We start from the raw sequence: 24,875 nt of genomic DNA, 5'->3' as shown, positions 1-24,875 counted from the left end.
AACCCGATTGCGAGTGTTGGTTGTTTTTTATATGTCTAGAATGAAGCGTGTATGAGTGAATTCCTGTAATAAGCCATACTTTTAATGTATAGAATGCATTAAAAACATGCCCAAGCTCACCGACAAAGTCGAGGAATGTGGCGCGTATGAGTGGTGACGTGCTCCAGGAAAATGTCTGCCTGGGATATGTGGTGATATTTCTTGGACCCCGCTTTCGGCCTTTTTCACCCCTCTAAGCTCTAACCTCTACCTTACTGTTCTACTGCGCACCACAGCGACCACACTTGGGATCACCATAGACGCGCAGGCCGATTACCGTCTCTTCAAGTTGCCTTCACTCTAGTGTTTATCATCTTTCCATCATGGTTGGTACCTCCTCTTAGCCAGTCAGAAGCGCCGCAACTGATGTTATTTCCTCCGTAGGCCGGGGCTCTTTCCTCCCAGCAGATCGCGGACTTCAAGGAGGCGTTTGCTGTTTTTGTAAGTTGTAATGTTCTATCCCCTCCCGCCTGTTACTGATAAATTCCCAAAGGACAAGGATGGTGATGGTAAGTCGTCATCATGCTGGGACGTCCTCAGGACCGTCCCTCGACACCGAATGAGCTCAGCTAGATGACGCGCTCTAGGTCAAATCACTACGAAGGAGATAGGTGAGGTTATGAAGAGCTTGGGCCTGGAGCCTTCCGAGTCCGAACTCCAAGACATTCTCAACGAGGTGGATGTTGATAGCAGCGGTTCTATTGACTTTGACGGTTGGTCTCATTACTCCACACACAACCAACAGTGGCTGACACCCCGGTACAGAATTCTTGGTCCTGATGGCACGCAAGGCCGATGCCTCCGACCCAGAGCAAGATCTGCGTGAAGCCTTCAAGGTATGACATGGCCTCTTTGATGCCTTATCGTACGCTAACATAGTCAAGGTTTTCGACCGCGACAACACTGGCACTATCTCCCGCGATGAGCTTCGCGATGTCATGAGATCAATCGGCGAGGATTTCACCGAGGCTGAGATCGACGACATGATGCAGTTGGCCGACAAGGACGGCAACAACACCATTGATTGTGAGTTTTTCCCCGACCTGACCATCTTGCATAATCCTCTGACTTTGGCTATAGATCAAGAGTTTGTTGAGATCATGGGCATGGGGCCAAAGTGATGGATGCGTGCTACTTGTTAGCTAGAGGCGATCCACTCTGCATTCAGGTTATCGTTGGAGTACTTGATATTCGAACCACACTTGAATCTTCGCTCAACCCGACCCAAATTTTTGTTCGCTTAGATGCGAGTCTGGGCCAATTGCTTCAGATTTAATGGCAGTCCTTGCGAAGGCTGTCGGTGAATGATAACGTCGCGATACATAGCCATCCAAGTGTGCAGCATGGATGCTGGCCAGAGCCGATGGGAGAGTAATCTCTAGCGCTAGGCTCCTTACACACACGATGTCCATTCAGCAGGAAACGGAGGAAAAAACGCAGACATCTGATTTTTTAGAATCCCATGGGGCATACGATAACGGAGGAAAAGTTCAGACATTTAAATCAGATTTGCCCAAGCCCTGACCGCAACTTGACGATTGCACTTGAGGGTTGCTGTTTCAGATTGGAAACTTGGACAGCGCTTGAAGATGGCGGGGAATATATCCATCCCATCACTAATCGCTCACCAGCCCGATTACTCCGTCCTAGTCTACAAAGTACATCTCCTCCCAGCCAGTCCATCCGCTTAGCATCTCGCACTCGGTTGAATTACCCCACTTCAAGGCCGCTGTGGAGACGGTCGGGATTGTGGTCAGCCCGGGCCGTCGGCACCAATGGGAATGTGCTTATTAAAGCGGAATGATGCTTGACGTATTCATAGGGCTGAAAGGAGCGTGTGCTTTCGCGGCCAGAGGGGGATTCTTATATAAGAAGAGGGCCGGGGCGTCTTTACGAGGTGGCGTGTTCGGTTCAGCTTGGTGGTACTTCCTTTCTTACCATTGTCAATTGGCATCGTTCGTAGCACACCACTGCAACACATCAGGACATCTCGAGGACGGTGATACAAACGCAGCGACGGTGTCATCTCATTTCCTACCAATCCCGTTGGCCAGAAGCACCAAATACTATTCTCAAACGACTCTGAATCATGTCGCGTTTCTTCCCTCACACGCCCTACGCTGAGGACCAACCCCTCTCGCGCACCATTCTCACCACCCATGTCGTCGCCCGCACCATCACGGCGAGCGCCCTCATCTCTGCAGGCATCACCACCACGCGCCAGCTGGTCCCAGCCTTCCGCCCCAAAGCCACTGATCTCTCCTTGGCCCCACGCCTGCTCCGCTCGGCCTCGACCGGCACGCTCGTCGCCGTGGGCCTGGGAGCGGCGATGACGGCGGGCCGCATGCAGGGCCGCGAGGAGATTGAGTGGCAGGATCGCAGCTGGCGGCTGCTGGAGAACAAGGGGCAGGTTGAGACGGATGACTGGAGCGTTGCTGGCATGGCGGCTGGAGCGGCGGTGGGAGCGGCGGCGGGAGGGTTGGGATGGAGAGGAGCTGTCGGCGGCATGGGACTTGGAAGCGTAGGAGGGATGCTGGGATATCTTGGGTGGAGATATGGTGTCAATGGGGGAGAGTTTCCCGAGGTGAAGCTATAACGGTGATTGACTTGACTACGGGAGCACTAAGATGAGGAGGACAACCACCATCTGGAGTGCAAGAGAGACGACACGTAGAGACACCAGACTGCAGGCACAACGGACGGCGTTCAAGGACCTGAAGGCCTCTATTCCAACAGGCCGTGTATATTATACCCAACTTAGCTCAAACAACGCAACCACGGTTACATCACTACAGCTTGGCCAGCACTCCCTTGGCCTCCTGCTCCTTGACCACGTCTTCAACCTTCTGGAATTGGTAGAAGAAATCCAGGCTCTGCGGGTTCAACAGCGTTCCGCTGGGCTTGATGGTCTGTCCGGAAATGATGTGCTTGACGGGCAACTCGACCTTTTTGCCATTGACCGTGGTCTGTCATCGTCGTCAGTGGTTTTGCTCTTTGATGTGAAGCAATACGAAAGCAGATGAGAGAACAAGCGGAAAGGGAGGGTAGTTGGATATGAAAGGGAAAAACTCACGGGAATATCAGGCACCTCGAAGATGTACTGCGGCACATGCCTCTTCGTCAGGTCAGTCGCAATCCTCTCCCTGATCCGCTGCTCCAGCCCCTTCTCCCTCAACCGAGATCCCTCTCGCATCAACAAGAACAGCACCACGCGTTCATCCGCATCCGAAGGCCTGCGCTGCCCAACACACAGGCTCTCGACCACCTCGCCCGCAAACCACCGCTCCAGCACCGCGTAGATATCCGCGCTGCCGAACCGGACGCCGCTCGGGTTCAGCACGCCGTCGGACCGCCCGAGGATGTAGACATGCCGCGTCGTCGGGTGGATCGCCGCAAAGTCGCCCTGCGCCCAGACGTTGGGGAAGCGCGCGAAGTAGGCCGCGCGGTACTTGGCTCCCGGCGCCGGGGAGGTGTCGTTCCAGAGGAACAGCGGCACGTTTGGGAATGCGGATGTGGCTACGAGGTCGCCGGCCGTGCCGTCTGGAACAGGCGAGATGGCCGTATCGCTGCTGTCTTCGCCTGATGATGAGGCTGGGTAGATGGCGATGCGAGTCCCGAGGCTGCCGCCTTGACATCCGCCGGCGTAGATGGGTGTGAGAGGGTTTTCGATGGCGAAGCAGCCGGCCTAGATGAAAAAACAGTAAGTAATCCGTCCATCTTGGCAGACATAAACACCAAGGCATAGACTCACGATATCAGTCCCTCCCGAAAAGTTCGCTAACCGCACGCTGGACGGGAACGCTCCGTCGTAGAACCAATGGAACACTTGTTCCTTCAGCACCATCCCGGTGCTCCCTACAAACCGCAGGCTTCGTAGATCGGCCACCTTCTGCGGCACAATGTTGTGCTTCATCAGTTCGCCAAGCCACCGCGGACTCACGCCCAGTCCCGTGGCCTTTTGCTCGTCCGCGATGCGCAGCAGCACGGTGCGGTCCGGCACAAAGGGCGATCCGTCGTACACAATGGTGCGTCCGCCAAAGACCAGCCGCCCAACGCTCGATAGATACATAATCCACCCGGTTGTGGTGTACTGCAGGCCGACGTCTTCGTGGCCAATGTCTCGGTGCAGGACGGCCTCCTTGTGCATGGAGACGAGGAGGGGGCCGACGCTGTGGACGATGGCCTTGGGTGTTCCCGTGGTGCCTGAAGAATAGTAGACGATCATCGGGTCTTGGAAGTCGACTCTCACGATGGGCGGCGGCGACGGAGGCGACGCGGAGAGGAACAACTCGAATCTCTCCGTGTTTGCGATGTTGGAGGTGTCGTATGGCGCGTCGAAGCGCTGAACGACAACGATGCCCTCAAACCCATCGCACTGCTTCATGCCCTCGGCCACACCGGCAATCTTGGTCCTCAAGTCGATCATCTTGCCGTTGTACAAGGCTCCATCATCAAAAAAGACAAACTGCCACCTCGTCAGCGTGCTCCTCATCCAAGTTTGCGAACAACACCACAAAACAAGATCACCACATACCTTGGGATTGATCTGCACCGTCCGCTGCAACAGGCCTCCAACTCCCATATCAGTCGAGCTGCTACTGAATATCCCTCCCAACCACACCGTAGCCAGGAACACAACCAGCGTCTCAGTTGCATGGGCGCCAACCATGACGACGCGATCCCCCTTGCCAACGCCTCTCGCGGCCAACGCACCCGCCAACCGGGCCGCTCGCTGGCGAAGCTCTCCCCACGTCACATGGCTGACTTCTGTATTGCCCTCACGCACTTCAGTCACAGCCACGGCGTCGTCTTCTTTGTGCAGCGTACACCGCTCCCCCGGGGCGCTTGTTCCGGCGGGAGGCCGTGTCCAGAGCAGGTTCTCGGCCCAGTTGAGGCGGACGCCGGCGAACCAACGGGGCAGCTGGGAGACGGGTATGGACTCGTCGACGACTTCTGTATAGGATCCTTCGTGAATATAGTTCTGGGTTTCCCAAAGCTGGCCCCAGAAGTCGCTGCGTCTTTCGCAGGACCACTCATACAAGTCAGAGAAGGTCTGCTATTGCGTCAGCCATTGTGCAATTGGATCCATACAAACTCCAAACCTGGAGCGGATCTACAACGGCAACATACCTTGAGATTCAGCCCATGTCTCTGATTTGCTTGTTGCATAAACGCCCACATTGCAGTGCTCTGGGGATCCGGGTGCTCCCAGACCTTTCGTGGCGTCTGTTCCAAGTCCATGACGATGGGTATTGGGGCAAAATAGGAGAGATAGAGCTGTTATTCACAACACGTCCAAGCAGACAACTAGAAACTGGGCGATCAGAACTAACTCAGACTCAGCCAAGAAACAAAAACCCAATGAGGAGAATTATAAACAATGTCTGAGTTGGCGACGTCACCTCCGAGGTAACTCAGTCTCGGAACTCGTGGCCAACAGTGCGGGGTTCAATCCATCCGAGACATGGCGTTTCTGGTGTGACGCTTAATTCCCCAATCCCACCCACCGCTGATCGGCGCGAACTCGCAGCCAAAGTTGTCATTGTGTGTAGCCGCCTGTGTAGCCGCCTGTGTAGCCGAGCCGAGGCACGCGGCACAATGTCTATCGTCGAGCGGGGTCCTGGAATTGAACAGCAATTCGTATCTATCATCACAATATCCAACAGCCAACACGAACACTTCATAAAAAAGAAACATCTTGGAGCCTTTGGTATTAATTACAGTGCAATAATAAATGCTGCATCGTCCAGTCAACCAATCCCAGCTGGTCCTCTCGCATGCAAACTGTTGTCATCCTTCCCGCCACGTATCCGCCATATCATACATCTGCCTTGATACCATAACGCCTTGCTCAAAGTCCAATAACTACCGCCTCACAAATCTCTCCTAGCCTCTCTCCGCCACACATCATATTCCTTGCCTACACCCTGGCCTCCCTCGTCTTACAGGTAAGGCATCCACAAGGCGTCACACTGCGCCAGGTTCATTGGGTTCACCGCCTTAGCAATCGAGTCGATGACAGTCTGGTTCGCTGGTAGGTTTCCAACGGGGCTGTGGGCCAGGCTAATTGCCCGCTTGACAATTGAGTCGCTGTTGACTTGAACAGACTCCCGGAGCTGGCTCTCCGACATTCCAACACGGTGGCTGCTGGTGAACCAGAAGATCATCTCATCACGCACAAACAGTGTCAGGGCGTGCTCTAGCTCGTGCTCTGGCTCCGTCAAGCATCGTGCAATTGCCATCAAGGAGCACGCAAAGATACCTTCCGTTGCCAGTGGTCCCATGAGCGTCTGCAAGTTGGGCGTCAAACGGAACGGCACCGGCTCTGGGTTGTGGAAGAAGGGCTTCGATGCGCTCATATACGACATCAACTCCGATCCCCAGATATTACCCGACCCACGAGCAATGTTGATCTTCTGCGGGTAGCGGTTGTGCATGTAAAGAATATACGTCATGAATGTCAACGCTGACAGCTGGTATGAGAACTGGCGTCGGAAGAGCCAGAACTCTGAGAACTGTGGGAACACCTTCTGGAAGTACTCCAAAGCCAGTGTCGAGGGAACCCATTTCTCTTGGATCGCGTTGAAGACCTCCAACCGGGCTGTGGCAGTCTGCTCAGGCTTGTTCTGCATCATGTTAGTCGCTGTTGGCACGGGAATCAGGGCGAGGTAACTTACCGAGCTCTTGCTCTCGAGCGCACCGCGCAGCTTCTCCATTGTGAACAGGACTGGGTCGTCCTTTGACATGCCCATGCGTCGGCAGTGATCTTCATATACGCCCTGCAAGGTAATGTAGGAAGTGTCCTCTTGCACAATTCTTATGTGTGGCGCCAAGGGGACCATCAACGGCAGCGTAAACTGGAGGTCACGGCGTCGGCTCTCCTTCTTGCGGCCGAGCGTCTGGTTGAGCTGTCGGAAAAGCTGCAGAATGCGCTCTTCTCGTCGACAGTGTCGAGCTGCCGGGTGTTGGACCGCCCAAGAGTGAACGCTTCCGTCGTGGCCACGCATTTTGAGTCTGCGGTAAGAGGCACTGATGGATCGGATGAGATCGACATTAGGCAGGAAGCGCTCAATTCGGATGAAGTCCTGGTTCTTATCCTTGTGTTGCAGGTACTGGCCGGGGATCTCAACCTCGTCAAACTTCTGGTACCGGAACTCGCTCAGGTGGGGAGAGAAATTCTCGAGGGAAGTGCGAGTAACACGTCGATCCAACTTCTCCTCAAACTTGTTCCGCCAGCGTCGCAACTTGTGAATATACTCGTACATGGTTGGCTTAACGTCGACAAAGTCGGCCTCGAAAGACTTCTTAATGTGATTCGGAAGTATCGTCTCAGCGAACCGGGTAATATTAGTTTCGGTAGCAGCCGGCAGCTTCACGTTCTTCGCAAATGAGGCAGGCGTGCGGCTGACGTATGCAAGCGCATCGTTCAAGAGAGCAACGATGAGTCGGTAAGCATCTTCATCAGGAGGACACTTAAAATGCTTCTGGATTTGATCAACCATAGTCTCCATCGATAGAGCCAGGAGAGGGAACGCCGTCTTGAGCACCGACATGATCTCTTCAGTAAGCTCCCACGGGGGCTTCTTCTGAGGCTGCTGTGGCTTTGTCGGGTCCTGGCCATTAGCCACGGCTGTTGCAGCGGCGCCGTCGTTGCCTTCGGTCTTGATTTGGGCACTCTCTGCGTTGGCAGTGCCTGGTCGAGACTCGGGCTTGGGAGCCTCCTGCTTGGTCAAAGAAGGAGAAGCGCTCGGCTTTCCACTGGATGTAGTCGACTGCGCACGTTGTCGCGCCCTCTCCTTGGCCTCTTGGTTCTTCTTGATGACGAGCATATCCTCACGGTTGGTGCGGAGCTGGAAGTACAGGGCCTGGGGATACGACTTTGCAATCTTCAAGAGGATCTGGTACACCCGAGGAGCTTCCTTGTGGCCGAGGCCAGTAAGAAGCTGAGGAATGAATGTGATCCAGTACCACACTGGCGTCTCACCCTTGAAATCATCGAAGCCCGCTGCGATGCTGCCCTTAGCATCATCCAAGCTCAAGAGCCAGAGGATTCGGGCCAAGAGCTTGCGGGTCTTGGCATTCTTGTAACTTCCCGCGGCTTGGAGGTACGACGTCAGTGCCTGTCTCGCTGCATTCAGGTCGGTGGGTTCATCCTTGAACTTGCGGTCATTGAAGTAACCCCACTCGGCCCATGCCTTGGCTGCGCCGATATCGAAGAACAAGGCAGTGCCGTAAGCCGAGTCGGCTTCGTCCTTTTGCTTGAGCTTCTCAAGGAACATTCCCTTCAGCGTGTAGAATTCGGCCTTCTGCTGTGGGCTGAAGTAGTTGAGGTTGGTATTGTTGATAACATCCAAACCACTAGTGAGTTCCTCGGGGTTCTCGTAGTGGCACTTGGCTTGCTCGCGTAGCTTCAAGAAGGCCTCCTGGATCTCAATGTTGGGCAGAGTGTAGATTCGGCTCAGTTGGCTGATACAGACCTCTGGTAGGCTGTGCTTGCGGGCCACGTGAGCAAATCGGTTGATGATCCAAGCTGTCTCATGGTATCCACGGTAGGCAAAGGAAGAAGCCCCACCAGCAGCTTGCTGGCCTTGCTGAGGAAGCAACTGCAGGTAGGTCTGGTTGATCAGACTGAAGATGTGTTGTCTCCAGGTGACCAAATCCTGCCAAGCCGTAATGTCATCCCAAACATTGGGCAATCGGTCACGCCAGGCACCCAAGAGAAGCTTCAGCTCACCAGACTTGACATCCAAGTTGGACTGATTGGTGTTGGCGAGACTCTGGCAAATCACACTGGCGTCATGCAACTCTACCAACTGCTGGAAGTTCTGCAGCAACGGGATATGGGCATTGGTCAATCGTGTTGGAAGCTGATGCCATTTCCTGATTGACAACTGAATAGCCTCATCACACACACGGGCAAACTCGGTTCCAGCCTCTTGTTGATTGTGGAACTTGAGCAGAGACATGAAAGCCTGGAAGAAAGCGCGTCGAGGGGTTGGGGCATCCATCACACCCTTGATGATGTTGTCGAGAGCCTCGCGATGCTGTTCCTCTTGCCACATGTCCGTGTTCCTCCAAGCGCACTCCAGGAGCAGATCCTGGAAGTTTTCATGCTTGGCAAAGTCTTGGAGAATCTCCCATTGCTGGAGCTTCTGCGCGCATAGCACCCAGTGGTCCTCCCATAGCATGTATTCAGCTTGCGAAAATGGAATGACGCCGGTCCTAGCCTTGATCTGCGCATTTTCGTACAGCTTCTGGGCCTTATCCCACATGCCGTTTTGCTCGTAAGAGAGAGCAGCGTTGGTTTCCACGAATTGACAACGACGTCGCCAGGTACCGTAGAACAAGTCATCCTCTGAGAGCGATGCGTACAACTCCACGAGGGCGTCGAGGTTGCTCTCACGCACTGTCGCCGATTCGGCCTCAGGCCTAATGGCAGCGTTCTCAAGCTGAACCAATGCAGTGTACCAAGCATCGTAGGTCTTAGCCTCAAACTTGAGAACGTGCGGGGGCAGCTTGCACTCTGGCCAGGTCCTCGCAGCGCCCTCAATAAGGGACTGGACGACGTTGGGGCGCTTATCGATCTGGCGACTGTGGTAGTCCTTAGTAAGGAGTGCAACCATTCCACGTTCCAAATCAATTCGATCATCCCGAGCTGTAGCAGACCAATAAATTGGGAAGAGAGTCACCCAAAGCTGATGGGCCAGTTGAGAGTCGATGTGCTGAAGCTGCATCAAAGGGTCGATGATGTCCCGAACCTTGACATCGCCAACTTCCGTCATGAATCGTCGATGGGTTGCCATCAAGGCCTCATACTTGTCGTCGGTCATGATAGACGGTTCCCTGGCCTCTTTTTCTTTCGTGAAAACGGTTAACAATCGAGAGAGTGGCATCGTCTTGAAGTCGTCCTGATGAAGTTGGATGGTAGCATTGGTCTCCACTGCGCCGAGCAACAGTTGGGAGGCTTGCGCAAGCCAGTACGAGTCGGCCAGAGTATCCCAGTTCTGTGAAGTCAGGATGTAGGAGAGGCGAGCACTGGCAGACTTGGACAAACTCTTGTCGAAAATGGCCATGAAGCGGTTGCGCATGTCGACGTCAGCCGCCCGAGTTCCGATAAGGAACGCATGTTCCATGCGAACTGTTAGCTCCGTGCGAGTAATCTTGGGATCCTCGTAGATTCGGATGACCAGGTCGAGGAACTTGGAGAGCATGGTAGAATCCTGGCGGTGCTCAAATGACAGCATCTTATGGAGAACTGCGGTCTTCTCCTTGAGAGTAGGCCAAGTTCCTTCAGAACGGAACACCCAACCTTCAACCATGCTGAGGATTTCTTCGCACAGTTCTATGTGCATAGATTTCTCCACCAAGGTTGCGAGGACACTGAGGAAAGGCCGTCTGTTGTCGCCTAGGACTTCCATCCTCAATGCCACAACCTGAATTTCCTTGATCATGAGTTTGGTCTGGATGTCCAAGTCGTAGGCTGACATTTCTCCTGTCGGGGTGGCAGGGTCCTGCGTTCGCGGGTTCATGCCTGCAGCCTGGTTTGCAACAGCATTGTAGTGCTGTACATGCTCTCGCGCGTGCTTGCTCTGAAGAGCTTTCATGAGCGACAGAATGTGCTGGTCAATGACAGTCGGCTTGCGGTTCCCAAGGGACCAAAGCATGTTGACACCTGATACGTAATTATTCCCATTCATGGCCTCCGTGGCAAGCTGTGAGAGATAGGCAACGATCTCCGAGGTTTGCGCCTCAGCTTCACCTTCAGCATCGCCGTCTTCCATGGGAGTGTCATCTGGTACGGAGTCGAGGACGCGCTTGATGATAGATCGAAGATCACGATTTTCGTCGTACTTCTTATCAGAAAGGTGTAGACAATCCTGAATCTCAGGATTCTCCGACTTGAGGCACTTTTCAAGCACCTTCTGGATTGCGGGCATATTCTTCTGGATCCAGTCGTCCGACTTGGAGTTCAAAATAATTCGCACAACTTGAAGAGTGTTGATGATGTTGGTGAGGAACTTTTCGTCGTACTTCTCCTTGTCGGTAGGGTCAGCATTGAGAATGTTCTGCGTTTTCTCGCTGGCCAAAATGACATCGGTCACGTTGGGGAACAGGTCCAGGTCCAGGTCACCCCAGTACTGAGGCTGGACCAGGTTGTGAAGAAGTGCCATGGCCTTCTTGCAAAGCTCCGTCACAACAGGGGGGGGAGAAGGGATAGGTGAAATCGCCTGGTCTCGGGGTTTGGCGGAGGGCAGGACATATCGTTCGTTGAGTTGTGCGATAAACTCTATGAGGTACTTGATCATCTTCTGCCGGAAGCCAGGAGGAATCTGGTACTCGGCTCGTTCCATCTGTCTCGGCACAGGGGGAGACGAGGTTGGGATGTCGCTCTCAAGCTTTCTCTTCTTCGTGTTGGGAGATTCAGAGAGCGACCGAGACTTGACGTGAGGCGACTTTCGCCCTTCGACCCGCCATTCTTCCCACGTCCAAATAAGCCACATCATGTTAAGAGCGAGCCTCTTACTCTCGTGGGAAGCATTTTGGGGAGCGGCGACCTTTCGCAAGGAGCTAATGATCAACATGATGTACTTGTCTCGAGCTTCGAAGAACAGTTCAGGATGCTTAACGAGAAAGTGGAAAATGCTAGTCATCTGCTGAACATTCTGTCCTTCGTCGGCAAGAATGCGGCGAGGAGCCACGGCCCAAGGGGCATTGCGTTCATTCGGGCCAGTTCCACACCTCTTGGGCAGGACCGGCGCAATCAACTCCAGAGCTTGGGTCACCAAAGCACGACCCTCGTTTTGGTTCGCCTTGAGAAGTGACAGATAGACCTGTGTGACAATCTTAGAGGGTGTTTCATAGTGAGCGATGAAGTAGCCAATGACGACGTAGGCAGCATGCTTGTTGATGACATCATCCAGCCGAATGAAAGTCCAGCCGAATTTGATGATGTCCTTTCGTGCCTCTTGGAGAGTGGTATGGTAGTACTTCACAAGCATTGCAGAAAGTTGCAACACCTCGAACCGAGTGTGATCAATGCCAGGTTGGCTCTGGTCATCCATCGTCATCTCAGGGTGAACCTTCCAGATCTTACTGCTCACAGCGTCAATGACGGCGCGATCCATGAGCCTGGGAGTCTTGTTCTGGTCCGAGTTGTTCCAGTTGCGCATGACATCCATAGCGACAATGGGGTTGACAATGTAGTGCAACAAGAAGTGCTTTGTCTTGTTCGATACGACTTTGCCGGCATACGCGTCCAAACATCGCAGGAGAGTGACCTTCCAGAAATCCACAGCATCGCTGCAGATAATCTTATTATAAATGTATGAGAGCAGAACGTGGCTCATTCGAAGATCCTCGGCAGTGACCATCTCGATCAAGCTAAAGAGAGCGTCAAGGTCTTTAGGGGACCTCTCGAGGGACTTGACGAGGACAGCCATCACCTGTTCAGCACCCTGGTACGCAGGCAGTCGAAGATAGCCTGGCAGGGTATGCTGTCGGAGAGAGTTCTCGAGGATCTTGCCAATGTTCTTGAGCCAAGCAATGCTCTCCTTCTTGTCCATCCAGCTATCAGAAAACTGGGTGAGGGAGTCAAGAATATGGATCGTGTTGATGATAACAACAAACTTGGCCTCATTATTCTGAGCCATGACTTCATTGCATCGGTTGATCAGGCCCTCCACATTCTCGACAGCAACATCTCGCAGAGGACTACTGTCCGGGTGGCAGAGAACCTGGGCCAAGAATCGACCGTACTTGAGGTCCTCAACCTTCCCGAGTAGATGTGCCCAAATCTCCTTGGGATATCGGTTGAGGTACCTATATATCGGGAGGCGGAATGGACTCAGCTGAGTTCTGCGAAGCTTGTCTTCCAGGCCAAGGAAGCAATCGATGAGACGCTCCTTGAATGCTTCAGCTGGGGCAGGTAGCAAGTGGAAGATGTTCAGGATTGCGGTGATGACTCTCATCTGGGGCTGTTGGTCGAAGAAGGTGAAGGAAATTTGCTCCATGGTGGTTGGGTCCACAATGGAGTCAATCTGGTCAAGCAGGCGAGCACCAATCTCGACTTTAAAGTAGCTCGTAAGTAGCTTCAACAATCTCGAGAGATTATCGAGTCCGGCTGTGCTGAGACGTTTCGGGTCTGAGAGGCTCTGAAGCACAGGGCGAAGACCTCCTTGGAGCAGATCCTTGGGCAGTCGCCTATCCACTGCCAAGACTGACTTCAATGCATCGTTTGCTGCTGTGATGGTGGGTTTGGACTCGGTGTACAAGCACTTGAAGAAGACCGACAGAATCTTGCCCTTTGTCGGAGTGTTGGCGAATTCCTCGAAAGTCATCGCGGTGCTGAGTAGTCCAATGCATGACACGCGGAGGTTGACAATGTGCTCATGGGTGCGGAATTCAGCAGGCTTGTTGGCAAGCGATTCGTCACTGGCATCAGCCAAGGCCAAAGACTCCATCAACAACCGGTTCAAATTCTCATCAAAAGTAACCCAATCACTCTTGATGCTCATGTGGTACGACATGGCGTTGATGTATCCGATCTGAATTGCAAATGGCAGAGCACGCAGGGGCTTGGCGAAGATGGGCTGCAGGAACCGATCCTTGTAGGGGTCGATGAGCTCCCAGACCTCACAACCAGCGGCCTTGGCGATGAGTTCCAAAGATCGTTTGGCAGTCTCGCGGACGTGCTTGTTCATGTGGGACAGCTCGTTGTTGAATTGCATGCAGATCTGGGCGAGGCGAGGCTGCTTTACCTGAGGCTGGCCTTGTTGTTGCTGGATCGGCAGTGCGTCTTCCTTCTTGATGTTCTTTGTGATGCGTTTGAGCAGAACCTCAAGACTGGTCTGAGCTAGACACCTTGTTTTCTCTGGGAGGTCTTGGGGCATGTCCTTGATGACGTACATGAGCGCCCGGATGAACTCGGTTTGCTTGGATGCTACCCAGGCATCGCCCAGATCGAGCTCCGTAAGCAAGAAGTTTATGCCCAAGCTTCCGCCCGTCTTGGTGAACCATTCTTCTTCATAACAGGTATGACAGAATGTGCTGCTGAGATGGCCAAAGAATGGAAGTCGCCCGACACCGGTCTCTGAGCCCAAGATGGTGGCGATGCAGGTGTGCATTTCCCGAATAGCGCCTTGGGCTGACTCGCGCACATCCGGGTGATCCGATGAGAGACACTCGACAATAGCATCTGAAAGATTCCGAGTGTCGATATGCAAGGGGCCTTCACCAGCCAAGGGATCGAATGGGCTGAAAGTCCTCTTCAGGTCAACCAAAGCACGGCCGACTTCAATGATTGCAAAGTGTTTGCAAATGTTGTGGAGAAATGTGTTCGCTTCCTCTTTGAACTCGGGTATCGACTCGGCAAACATGATGGCCTTCAGTAATCGTTTCACATTCAGATCCTCTCCGTCCTTCTTCGGAATTGACCGCTCTCGATCAGAAACCTCGAAACTGGCGAGGTTAATATCAAGCTTGCGAGCCAGGAAATCTTGAGCTTGCAGGCGCAGGAGTTTGGGGAAATCTTCAGGCAGCTGATCGAATCCGATTCGCAGCTTCAATTGCGACTTGATCAAGTGAAGGGCCTGCTTCTTGTAATGCCCATCGTACTGCCGGTTCTGGTTATTCTTCCCGGACTTTGGAACCTCCATCAACTTCTGGATGGCGGAATCGATACCCATCTCGGCAGGGAATGCTCGGTCTTTCTTTGAACCGATCAGTCTCAGGTCGAAGCTTGAAGGGTCGTCCGCGTATTCCTTGTAGCCGAGTGGCAGAGCACCAGTCATGAATTTGCGGTTCCTGCCGCCAAGCTTGCCAAGGATTCTCATTGTTGTGTGAGCATGGAAATGGCTATAGGGATGTGGCTTCAGATGGTCAAACAGGGCTGTCATCAGTTCGTCGATCACGGGCGCCATGATAGGGTCGAGGTAGTCGGCCGTGAGGTTATCAACACAGAGCTCAAGCGTTCGCAATCCCTGTCCAACGAGATCCGTGCCGGCCCGCAGGGCGACGACTAATGGACGCATCAAGAAGCTCAGGTGCGGCAAGAGATGACTTAGACGAGCCGGAACTGTGAGGCAGAGCTCTACATACAGGTCACGCTCTGCGGGCTTTCGCGCCGCCATGAGGAGGTTGTTCAGAACATCCAAGAGCATCTCGAGAAGGGGGAGAATCTGCTTGTACAACTGTTCGAACTTACCACCGCCGATGCTGCGGAACAGTGAGCGCAGCAGGAGGAAGTAGTTCATAGGCTCCTCAGCCTTTGTTGACAGCTCGATGGATTGTGTGACAATGCTGACAACATGTGGCAACAAGACCTGCTCGTTCTGACCAGCAAACAACGTGACCGCCATAAATGCCAACTTGAAGAGTCTCAGCAGGATCGAGGACTTGTGTACATCCGCCGAGCCCACTTGGTCTATCCGCTCCATGAGGAATTGGAGCAGCATCCCGCAAAAGCTAGGCGAAGTTGCCTCGCTCGCAAGGAAAAACTGGGGGATGTGCAACAATGCAGTATGCTCAAAGATCATTTCGTAAAGTCGGGGGATCTCCTGCTGGAAAACCTCATGGAAAGTGGCTGGGTCGATGGCATGAAAGACGGTCGCAAAGCTCTCGAGTAGGTCCTTTTCTTCTTTGCTGCTCGAGACCATGTAGAAGTTCGCCATGTACTCCACTGGTGACATGTACTGTGACTCTGCAGCGGGCTTCTCAATCTCGTAATATCTGAAGACGTAGGCTCCCTCTCGGAACAGCTTAACGATGACCTTGGCCTCCTCGGCAGTGAACCCGTAAGATACCTCCTGCCAGTGCGTAGGGGCATTCTGAAGGTCAACCGTGGTGCCAACATTACACGTCCTCAGCTGATAGAAGGTGTTCTTGAGACCCGTCATCAGGTTTCGGAAGAGAAATTTGTTGTCGACCACTGGGTCTGCGCCCCTGTCGCGGGGATTTGTGGTTTTGATCGGAACAGCAGTAAAAATGTCGGTCTCGTCCCAGTCAGGTGGGTAATCCTTGTCCGCAAGGTATGTTTCGGTAGTCCCGGCTGCAAGTTGCTCGTGGAAGAGCTTCGAGAGCTTCACGGCGTTGGGGTAATTTCGGTTCATGGAAGCGAACTTGTCGGCGATCGCGTTTAGAATCATGAGTAGGTAGTATCGTGCATCGGCCTTGTTAGGCAATTTGGCAATACACTCAGCCATGTTCAGGAGGAGCTTGGCGCTCATGGTCTGGAAGCTCGTCCCGGGGAAGCTGTCTTGCAGGTTCCGAGTGTAGACCTCGACGGTCTTACGGATTTGCTCAGGCTTCAAAGATTCGCGGACATGATGGATAAGATCAGCGAGCATACTGTAAGCCAGCGGTCGCATAGTCTCGTGGACAGTCAGCCCATCACCAGTGAGTGTTCGCTCATCCAACAATTCGTCAATCTTGGGAATGAAGATCTTTCGGAAGTTGTAGTTGATGATGTGCCGAATTGCGACAATCAGCTCTTTCCTGGTACCGGACTTCTCCCTAGGACAGTCCTTTAGGAGCCTGAGGACGATGTCTGGCAATCGTGGCAAGAAGTCGTTGAGCTGCGATGCGTATTGTCGGAGAAGATAGGCCAGGAAACTCATCGTTTTAACTTGCGCCGTAATGAAGTCGCCGAACGCCGCCCGGTTCTTGATCGCGGGGCTCACCCCAGTGTGAATGGTCCCTCTCGCAGCAGCATCGGCGTGCGCTTGTTGTTGCGCCGCTGCTTGCAGGCACAAGACATTCTGGATGAGTGGAACAAATTTCCGTACATTTTGCTGCACCGTATTTCGGTAGATCTGGAAAATCGAGACGACAATGATCGGGCATTCGGAGAGAACCTTGAAAGATTGCATGCCCTTCAAGAGCGGTCGGTTTTGTTGCTGGGGGTCAGCACCAAGCTCCGTCACTGAAGCCACCGGTGATCCTGGTCTAGGGGACTGGAAATTCGTTTGTGAGCTGCCTGGTGTTGAAGGTCCCCCAGACTGAGAAGGGGCAGTCAAGGATGCATTGTCGAGTTGCTCCCTGACCACCTTTTCCATCTGCTCGAAAAGCTCCTGGATGAGGGACAGGAACAGTTGGACCTTGCCCTGGAGCACCTTGTGCTGGTGGCGCATGATATCTGATGTAATTTTGACACATAGCGTCGCATTCTCCTCGTTATCGGTACGAACAAGTTGCATTAAGAGGTCGACAATCTCTTCGGCGTACTGCTCAAACGGTTCGGGGGACGCAGGCGCGGTAGGTAATCGGTGGAGAACTTCGAGGATGCAGTTGCGGAGTCTCTGTAAACCAGTCAATAGCAACTCATGTGTATCGTTTAATCCGACTGACCTGCTCCGGTGAGTTGCTTTGAAAAGTACATGGTCCTCTGAGAATGGTTATGAAGATTGGCATTAATCGCTTGAGGAATGGAGGGTAAATAGGGCCACTAGTGTAGTGATCCAAGCTGTCACGCAATGTCGTTGCGGCTTCCAACTTGAGCCGGACATCTGGATAATACAGAGTAAGCGAAACACCACGGTGGAGATATTGCGACACAAGACATGGTGGGGTGTGCGAACGACTGGGTGTCCGTACCTATTTCGGGTGTGCTGAGTCGCTTTACGACATCGTCAATAGTGGTTCCCGACATGGCTGCATTATTGGCGTCCACACGACGCGACGCTCCCTTCCATCCGCGGGAGGGTCGACGTGGTGGTGACCCCTAACGTTCGGGGGGAATAGCTTCAGAGCTAGTGCTTCGCGAAGCTGTCGCGAAAGCCTGCGCTGCTTCGGAAACGGGGGAATCGATGGGGATAGTTCGGCCGACGATGACTGGAGTGGTTTTCGGTTCGGATATGTCGATGGCGAAAGTTGGGTTCGGGGGGTGAAGTGAATGCAGGTGTGGCCTTGGTATTTCAAGGGCTTCGGCGCGGCGGATTTCCAGGTAGACGTGAAGGTCGCCTCGCGTTGAAAATTAGAGAACATCGAATCTGGGGACCGCAGCCGCCAATTCCACTTGCGCTAGGCGACGTAAGAATATTGTTCCGACACTAGCCCCTGCAGGCTGGCTGCCTGAGTGGGGCTCTATGCGTGCGAGTTGCCTAGGAGCTTCCACTCACGAGTTCATATCTTATCTTATCTTATCGTGGACCAATTGCGCTTCAGGAGACAAAGGCATCTATCAGTGCCGCGAATCACTGAAAGATGCCGCGAATCACTGAAAGAAGGCGTCTGCGAGACCTATAAGTTCGCCTCCAACTCGCTGTGTATCAGGAGATATTTCTGCCTTGAAAACTTCTGCCTGTTGTTTACACTCACGTGGCCATCAAGAAACGGACGTACTACGTAGTACAGGACGTTGAAGTGCCCCACCAAACACCACGGGTGGAGACGAATCCCGCTCATCCCCCTCACGGATAGCTTCCCAATCATAGGTAAGCAGTTAAACAACCCTGATTGCCTAAGCTACCCTGAATGCCTAAACTGCCCTGATTGCCTAAACTACCTTGATTTCCCGAACTGCCCTGATTGCACAGCCTTTGATTCCTATTTCTACACAGTTTTCTCATTAAGACGGACTCTTCTTCTACATCATCACCTACCACGAACTTCAGGTCTGATTCCAGAGCAATAAGGCTCAGCTTCAAGCGTTTACCTTACCGGTTCGAACCACTACACCAGATCCGAGAACAAGATGAGTGGAGAGTTTACCGCCTTCTTTTATGGTATGTCCCAGTCTCGCTCACTGTATCGCTTTGTGGATTTTTGTACTAACTCATCTCACAGGAACACTAGTAAGACTCATATCCCCATGTTATGTGACACCGCAGTACTAACTGACAGCAGATGGCCCCCGAGGTCTTCTTCAGTGTCTGCTACGGAGACAAGAACCCTCCTCAAGCCATCAAAGACATGCACACCTTTACGCCAGCCATATTGGATGGATACTGTCGCCATCGCGTCCAGTACGCCGACTATCCTGGCATCATCGCCGAGGAGGGGCACACAGTTTTGGGCATCTACGCCACGGGGCTGACTGACGCCAACATCGAGAAGCTCGACTACTTTGAGGGTTCAGACTATAACAGAGAGAATGTCAAGGTCAAGCTTGTGAAAAAGGATGGCGACACTACCAGTGGTGATGAGCACAAAGAGACGTCGGTATACGTCTTCAACCAGCCCGATTGTCTGGAGAAGAAGGAATGGGACTATGCCGAGTTCCGCGCCGAGAAGATGGCCTACTGGACTCGGGGTGAGTGGAAATCGGATCAAGGTCAGGACTCTTACTCTGCCCCCGCCAGTTAAAGCACGTTCACTGATACTTTTGACCCAGACCCCGAGGATAAGGCCATCGTTGACAATTCCGTTTGACCAACTCTCCAAGCGCCGGCTCCGGATGAGTCAGTTGCCGATATGACCGCATGAAAGAAAGCCGTCTTGGGTTGGCAGTGAGGGGTGTTTAAATGTCAACGACGCCAATAGAGCGGATAAAAGGCAAAAGTTTCAAGTGCCAGCTGCCACGCAGAGTAGATAGATATGAAAGACTTTTTTATGTCACCGCAAGCCCCAACAGTTTCCAATCGTGCGCGTGCCAACCATCTGTCAAAGAATGGCCCAGCCATCAGTCAAAGAACGGTACCCCTCCAAACCAAGCGACCGGTAGCAAGTTATCCACAAGCAGGTGAAAAGTATAGAATACTCTAGAAAGACGTCGTGGTGGTTGGTTTTTAGTTCGCCACGCATATTGTTGTCACTGGGACATGACTAGTGTGTCGGGTCGCAAACCTGAAGAGCTAGCCCACTTCCTTTGAGCAGCAGAATCAGGTCGTCGCCATCGCTAATGTTACGATTGTCAGCAATTCGCTTTGAATGCTGCGACCGTAGAAACGTCGCGGCGAATCCTGCAGGAAGATGAAAGCAACATTGAGTGTCTAATTATAATTCGTTACAGAAAAGAGCTCTGGCCTTGGCCTCAGGATTACCGTCGATCTCAAACAACGAAAGCACAGAGCGCATGTTTAATCTATCTGTAATGGGGCTGAGAACCACTGTCAAGACCGTACGTAAGGTGGCCAAAAAGAGTCGAGGAAAATTCTCTGGGGTACGTCGCAAGCGGGGACGATGTTTCATGGTGGCAGTCGACTCGTACTTGTTATAGCCGCCCTTGTCAATGGTATGTTTGATCTAAGGTGGGAAACAGAGAGTCAGAGGCCAAGAAAGTCGGGCAGATCTTCGCAGCTCCACCAAGAATACTACAGAAGGCTGGTCGGTGCTCGCCCTCTCCACCCAAGGCTTCATGCAGCATCGCTGGGAGTACGTGGACAGAGCGTTTTTCTTTCCTTTCGTGCCTCACCAGCGAAAGTATCCTGGTTCATGCTCTTGGGTTGCCACATCGGCCCGTCATCTGGTCTCCTGGCCCCGGCGGGGATGAACGACAGGTCCGACGAGTCGTCCCATCACGCCACAGCGTGGTGTCTATATCCCTCCAGCACCGATCTAGCGGCGGCCGCCGGAAGGAAGTGATGAAAGTCTTGCGATGCCTGTCAGCAGCTGAAGGTGAGAGTCGGGACCGACGTAGGCGACTATTCTCACGCGACTATTGGAGCTATCCGTAAAAGGAATTCCCTTCGAATTGGGATCACACTTGGTATGGAGTAGAATCCAGCTGGGCCAGACCTAGGCTGATATTACCTTCTACAGAAGTCCTAGAGAGCAGAAACGGCCAAACAAAAACCAGCTTCGGGGAATATCAGCATTTCGGTGTCACACAGGGCGCAAACAGGGGTGATTCTCAAAGGTCAATTGGATGGCCTGGCGGTTGCACCAAAGATCGCGGTAGCAGTAGACGCTAACGGCCCAGCGGCGCCGGAGTGGCTGCCTGGGAAGCTCCCTAAACTGGCGAGCTGGGGGCCGCTACAGGCGCTGCGCACTTGCAACTGGCGGTCAATTGCGCACCTGCCACCCGCCACGTCAGGAGAAAAGAGTCAGCGGGAGTCAGTCGGTTGCCTCTCCGGGCGGCTACGCACGGAACCCAAACCAAACAAACTCCACCATCACGATCTCTTGTCATCACAACGCCAACCATTGCAAGCCGCGATGCAGCCGTGATACAGCCGGCGCGACAAACGCGTTAACGAGTCGTGGTCGTGGCCATCGCCGTAGATGTCACTGCACCCGCCCAGGAAACAACGGATGGCTGTTTCCGGCAGGTGACAGCCCAAAAGACAACGGACGTCTATGAAACTGGCCCGGTTTCACCACAAACACGAGTCGCTATACTTGTCGTCATCTGGATCGCAGGCTGTCAGCTTCTCCTCCCGACGCAGTCAGCCTCGGCAAGGCGCCAAAAGCCCTTGAGCACCCAAAATAGGGAGTTGCCCAGACCCGTGGTCCAGTGTCATTGTGCCAGGCCTCCAAGGAAGCCATGTCCAGATGTAGGCTCAGAGCGACGTCTCCGAGATCTACTAAGCATATCCCCGCCAATACGACTGGTCTCCAGCGAGCATTGACTGTGGCTGGCATTGTTCGGATCTGAGCCACAGTCCATCGCGAACGGCGACAGGACCAATGCGAAAAAAAACTGCACGCATTCGTACATACGTCCGGCTACGGCACGAATATTGACTCAGCCTACACGCGGCACGCACGCCATGTTTTCCCCCGGGTCAAGAACTTTCCTTCTTTGGACCCCAGTGTCGTCTCACAGTCGACAATGTCTGAGGCTTGGCAGCATCTCGACGAACGACTGGTGGGCGGCAGTTTTGACTATTCCAGATCCAGTGGATCGGCTGCCCCGACCCGTCCCAGCCAGCCAGCCAGCCCCTGAACCCCTGTCCCGTGGCTTATTACCCCTGATTCCCTGAATGGATTCCCTGAATGGCATCGGACTCCACTGTCATGGGGCTGTATGCCGGCGATGGCGATGGCGAGCGGATACGGCAAGGCCAAAGGCATAGCAAAGGATTTGCATCAGCTTTGACTCAAACGTGGATCCAAGAGCAAACATGCAATCCCAGCCCGTCAGTCTCCTCTGCAATGTTCTGTTCTGACAAAGGCAAGTACTCGGTAGGATGAGACGGCAACTGAACTGGAACCCAATGCTGGGGCCTGCCGCGAAGCCGTCCGTCAACCCTAGCACGGTAGCGCACGAGAAGCCTGGACGAGCCACTGGCCGCATGAAGGCCCATGAAGGTCCGTCATGTTGTCTCCATTTACTCCGTATGGCGGACTCCGATTCCGAGTAATCGGTTCGGCCGGGTCTGATTGGCGGCCAGTGGCGGCCGCCATCCTGGCCACAGATGTCAACGCACACCAAGAACCAACCACGCCACATGGATCTCATGCCCTACTCTGTGCATTGTGCCGACCTCCGTTCTTTGTACACCGCGCTCAGGTCTTCGCCACGATTGGCGGCCTACGCTAAGCTGACGGCCTTGCAAGCAAGCGAATAAAAATGGGTGTTACACTAGAGCTCACGGAGGCCAATCCAGCACGACAGGGACCTGGCAGATCTGCATGAGCCCGTCATGCCCCATCCCCCCATTGCGCTGGTAGGGTAATTAGGCCACGCCTCCCTCTCCCGCAGGTCCTGTTCGGCAGTATCCTTCCTGGACCCTGCAAACGCCTCCGCAGTCCGCATTAGCCAGGGGTCTGAACGCCGTCTGAGCTCTGGCCGTCCTGGACCAAGCCCGCTCACACTACTACTGGTGACCAAATCGCCTTGAAACAATGCAGCCAGCCTATCACCTGCCGTTTGCTGCACATCGTCCTTGACCCGCATACCCCTGGGCCTTCCGCGCTGCTTCGAAACGTCTTTGTCAAAGGGCGATGCCCGTACCTGACTGGCCAGGTATTCAGAACTTGTCTCTCCCTTGTCCTGAAGGGGCTATAGCTCACCCCCAGTGACAATCGATGCACTCACTTCCAGGGATAGCGCTTGTTCCTGCAGCTCGTGTCGGACTCCCCTTTCTCTTTGACCCTAGTCAGTCTCTCCTGTGGGCATCCGATGTCCAGTCCTTGGGATGGATTCCAGTCCATATAAGACGTCCCCATCACCACCCTCAATCGTCTTTTTTGTTCTTCAGGCCTTCAAGTCCACAGTCCATCCTTTCAGTGAGATAGTCTTCACGACCTTCCATTCCTTCTTCTTCTCTTTTTCAAAGGCTAGTCCTTTCTTCTTTTCACTTTCAGAACTCACTTCACAGTATTGCCTGGCGCATTATCTATCTACCATCTTTTGTGATACCACCACGTCGACTTCTACTCGACATCTGTCTTGACGACAATCTCACTGCAATTACCACATCTATCGTCTGGAACGTTTAGATTTCACCATCCTTCAACATGTTCTCCAAGACGTTCCTTCTTGCTGGCCTGGCCTCCGTTGCCAGTGCCCACATGATGATCAGCAACCCCGTCCCCTATGGCAAGTCCAACCTGAACAACTCGCCCCTCGATGCCAGCGGTTCCGACTTCCCCTGCAAGCAACGAGATGGCGTCTATGACGCTCAGGGAGCCAGCAATGTCTACGCTCAGGGAAGCACCCAAAAGCTCTCCTTCGTTGGTACTGCCGTCCACGGTGGTGGATCTTGCCAAATTTCAGTTACCACAGACCTTGCACCCGACGCGAACTCCGTCTGGAAGGTCATCAAGTCCATCGAGGGCGGCTGCCCTGCTCAGGGCGAAGCAGGAAACATTGGAGACGACGCCAACGCCGTGGACCCTTACACTTATGACTTCACCGTCCCGAAGGAGCTCGTTTCTGGCAACTACACCCTCGCTTGGACTTGGTTCAACAAGGTCGGCAACCGCGAAATGTACATGAACTGCGCTCCTCTCACCGTCACTGGCTCAGGTGGCTCCGCCGACCACCTTAGCTCTCTCCCCGATATGTTCACTGCCAACATCGGCAACGGCTGCGGCACTGTGTCCGATACCGATGTCGAGTTCCCCAACGCTGGAAGTGAAGTAGAGAAACTCAATGGCTCTACTGATGCTTTCGCTGCTCCCACCGGTACTGGATGCGCAGCTGGCAGTGGCGGCGGTAGCTCTGCCACCGCTACCAACGCTCCGGCTGCCACCACCACTGCTGCTACTCCTGCCACCACCGCCGCTCCCGCCAATGGCGGTGGCAGCGGCAGCTCTGCGACCGCCCCTGGAGGCGTCTTCATCACCGTCTCTGATGCCCCAGCCGCTACCGTCTCTGAGGCCCCAGCTGCTACCACCGTTGCTCCGGTTGCTACGACTGCTGTTGCTACCGAGGCTCCTGTGGCCACTTCCACCCCCGTCTCCGGTGGTGGTTCCGGTGATGGCTCCAGCTCTGGTGAGACCTTCACCGCTGGTACTGCCTGCACTACCGAGGGCGAGTGGAACTGCATTGGCGGCACTTCATTCCAGCGCTGTGCCAGTGGTGCTTGGACTGCGGCCCAGGCTCTTTCCGACGGCGTGAGCTGCACTCCTGGTCAGTCCGCTGACATTGCGCTGTCTGCCAAGAGAGGCATTTCGCAGATGCGCCGCTCTCTCCGCATTCGTGGATAAATTTCATTCTAGACAAAAAATCTTTCTGGGTTGGGGAGGGATCTAGGGTACGGGAAATGGGGCGTAGGATTGGGCTTGGACACTGTCAAACGACATCTTCTCAGATTTATATTTACTTTCTTTCAGATCCGAGCTCGATTCATTTTCGAGACTCGCTGTACTTTTACACATTTCAATAAACATTCGCTACCAGCTTAACCACTGCTCGCCCCTTGGCTTTGTTTAAAGTATCTCGCTGTTATTAAAATTCTTTCTGGCTGGGTATCATAACCATTACCTATTCATCTATTTTACAATTCCTGCAC

General features: G+C 53.7%; 7 protein-coding genes across 7 annotated transcripts; 5 read left to right on the top strand and 2 right to left on the bottom strand.

Moving 5' to 3' along the window:
- Nucleotides 1-55: 55 nt before the first annotated feature.
- Nucleotides 56-1,331, top strand: BGZ61DRAFT_163767 (regulatory protein calmodulin). The gene is made up of 7 exons (XM_046237496.1): nucleotides 56-365; nucleotides 424-480; nucleotides 533-548; nucleotides 627-752; nucleotides 805-875; nucleotides 924-1,065; nucleotides 1,120-1,331. The coding sequence occupies exons 1-7, from the start codon at nucleotides 363-365 to the stop codon at nucleotides 1,158-1,160; spliced, it is 456 nt and encodes a 151-aa protein (XP_046108426.1). The 5' UTR covers nucleotides 56-362; the 3' UTR covers nucleotides 1,161-1,331.
- Nucleotides 1,332-1,871: 540 nt separating this feature from the next.
- BGZ61DRAFT_444991 (uncharacterized protein) lies at nucleotides 1,872-3,073 on the top strand. The gene has a single exon (XM_046245019.1). The coding sequence runs from the start codon at nucleotides 2,129-2,131 to the stop codon at nucleotides 2,633-2,635; it is 507 nt and encodes a 168-aa protein (XP_046108425.1). The 5' UTR covers nucleotides 1,872-2,128; the 3' UTR covers nucleotides 2,636-3,073.
- BGZ61DRAFT_528900 (uncharacterized protein) lies at nucleotides 2,829-5,280 on the bottom strand (the record flags this gene model as incomplete). Its single annotated transcript, XM_046253330.1, has 5 exons — nucleotides 2,829-3,005; nucleotides 3,113-3,724; nucleotides 3,791-4,504; nucleotides 4,574-5,092; nucleotides 5,170-5,280. The coding sequence occupies 5 exons, from the start codon at nucleotides 5,278-5,280 to the stop codon at nucleotides 2,829-2,831; spliced, it is 2,133 nt and encodes a 710-aa protein (XP_046108424.1).
- Nucleotides 5,281-5,693: 413 nt separating this feature from the next.
- BGZ61DRAFT_585431 (uncharacterized protein) lies at nucleotides 5,694-17,960 on the bottom strand. Its single transcript, XM_046256404.1, has 4 exons — nucleotides 17,629-17,960; nucleotides 17,383-17,540; nucleotides 6,717-17,333; nucleotides 5,694-6,665 (listed from the first exon to the last, which is right to left on the bottom strand). Exons 1-4 carry the CDS (start codon nucleotides 17,681-17,683, stop codon nucleotides 5,982-5,984), a joined length of 11,514 nt encoding a protein of 3,837 aa, XP_046108423.1. The 5' UTR covers nucleotides 17,684-17,960; the 3' UTR covers nucleotides 5,694-5,981.
- Nucleotides 17,961-18,304: 344 nt separating this feature from the next.
- Nucleotides 18,305-19,644, top strand: BGZ61DRAFT_444986 (AIG2-like family-domain-containing protein). Its single transcript, XM_046245018.1, has 5 exons — nucleotides 18,305-18,467; nucleotides 18,594-18,758; nucleotides 18,820-18,827; nucleotides 18,880-19,306; nucleotides 19,367-19,644. The coding sequence occupies exons 2-5, from the start codon at nucleotides 18,728-18,730 to the stop codon at nucleotides 19,402-19,404; spliced, it is 504 nt and encodes a 167-aa protein (XP_046108422.1). The 5' UTR covers nucleotides 18,305-18,467; nucleotides 18,594-18,727; the 3' UTR covers nucleotides 19,405-19,644.
- Nucleotides 19,418-19,843, top strand: BGZ61DRAFT_163735 (uncharacterized protein). The gene has a single exon (XM_046237495.1). The coding sequence runs from the start codon at nucleotides 19,497-19,499 to the stop codon at nucleotides 19,716-19,718; it is 222 nt and encodes a 73-aa protein (XP_046108421.1). The 5' UTR covers nucleotides 19,418-19,496; the 3' UTR covers nucleotides 19,719-19,843.
- A 3,533-nt stretch (nucleotides 19,844-23,376) lies between these two features.
- On the top strand, nucleotides 23,377-24,768 carry BGZ61DRAFT_383918 (uncharacterized protein; the record flags this gene model as incomplete). Its single annotated transcript, XM_046242691.1, has 2 exons — nucleotides 23,377-24,195; nucleotides 24,295-24,768. 2 exons carry the CDS (start codon nucleotides 23,377-23,379, stop codon nucleotides 24,568-24,570), a joined length of 1,095 nt encoding a protein of 364 aa, XP_046108420.1. The 3' UTR covers nucleotides 24,571-24,768.
- Nucleotides 24,769-24,875: the final 107 nt, after the last annotated feature.

This window comes from Ilyonectria robusta (genome assembly GCF_021365365.1).
Source record: "Ilyonectria robusta strain PMI_751 chromosome Unknown BGZ61scaffold_4, whole genome shotgun sequence".
Classification (NCBI taxonomy): domain Eukaryota; kingdom Fungi; phylum Ascomycota; class Sordariomycetes; order Hypocreales; family Nectriaceae; genus Ilyonectria; species Ilyonectria robusta.
Note: the sequence above shows the minus strand (reverse complement) of the source record. Positions and strands in the feature narration are given on the sequence as shown.

Coding starts and splice junctions, on each gene's coding strand:
- BGZ61DRAFT_163735 (XM_046237495.1), top strand. CDS start 19,497: ATGTCAACGACGCCAATAGAGCGGATAAAAGGCAAAAGTTTCAAGTGC.
- BGZ61DRAFT_444986 (XM_046245018.1), top strand. CDS start 18,728: ATGAGTGGAGAGTTTACCGCCTTCTTTTATG. Junction 19,307..19,366: donor TGAGTGGAAATCGGATCAAG/GTCAGGACTCTT, acceptor CTTTTGACCCAG/ACCCCGAGGATAAGGCCATC.
- BGZ61DRAFT_444991 (XM_046245019.1), top strand. CDS start 2,129: ATGTCGCGTTTCTTCCCTCACACGCCCTACGCTGAGGACCAACCCCTC.
- BGZ61DRAFT_585431 (XM_046256404.1), bottom strand. CDS start 17,683: ATGTCGGGAACCACTATTGACGATGTCGTAAAGCGACTCAGCACACCC. Junction 17,541..17,628: donor ACTCAGCACACCCGAAATAG/GTACGGACACCC, acceptor TGTATTATCCAG/ATGTCCGGCTCAAGTTGGAA. Junction 6,666..6,716: donor CGCTCGAGAGCAAGAGCTCG/GTAAGTTACCTC, acceptor AACATGATGCAG/AACAAGCCTGAGCAGACTGC.
- BGZ61DRAFT_163767 (XM_046237496.1), top strand. Junction 876..923: donor ATCTGCGTGAAGCCTTCAAG/GTATGACATGGC, acceptor AACATAGTCAAG/GTTTTCGACCGCGACAACAC. Junction 1,066..1,119: donor CGGCAACAACACCATTGATT/GTGAGTTTTTCC, acceptor CTTTGGCTATAG/ATCAAGAGTTTGTTGAGATC.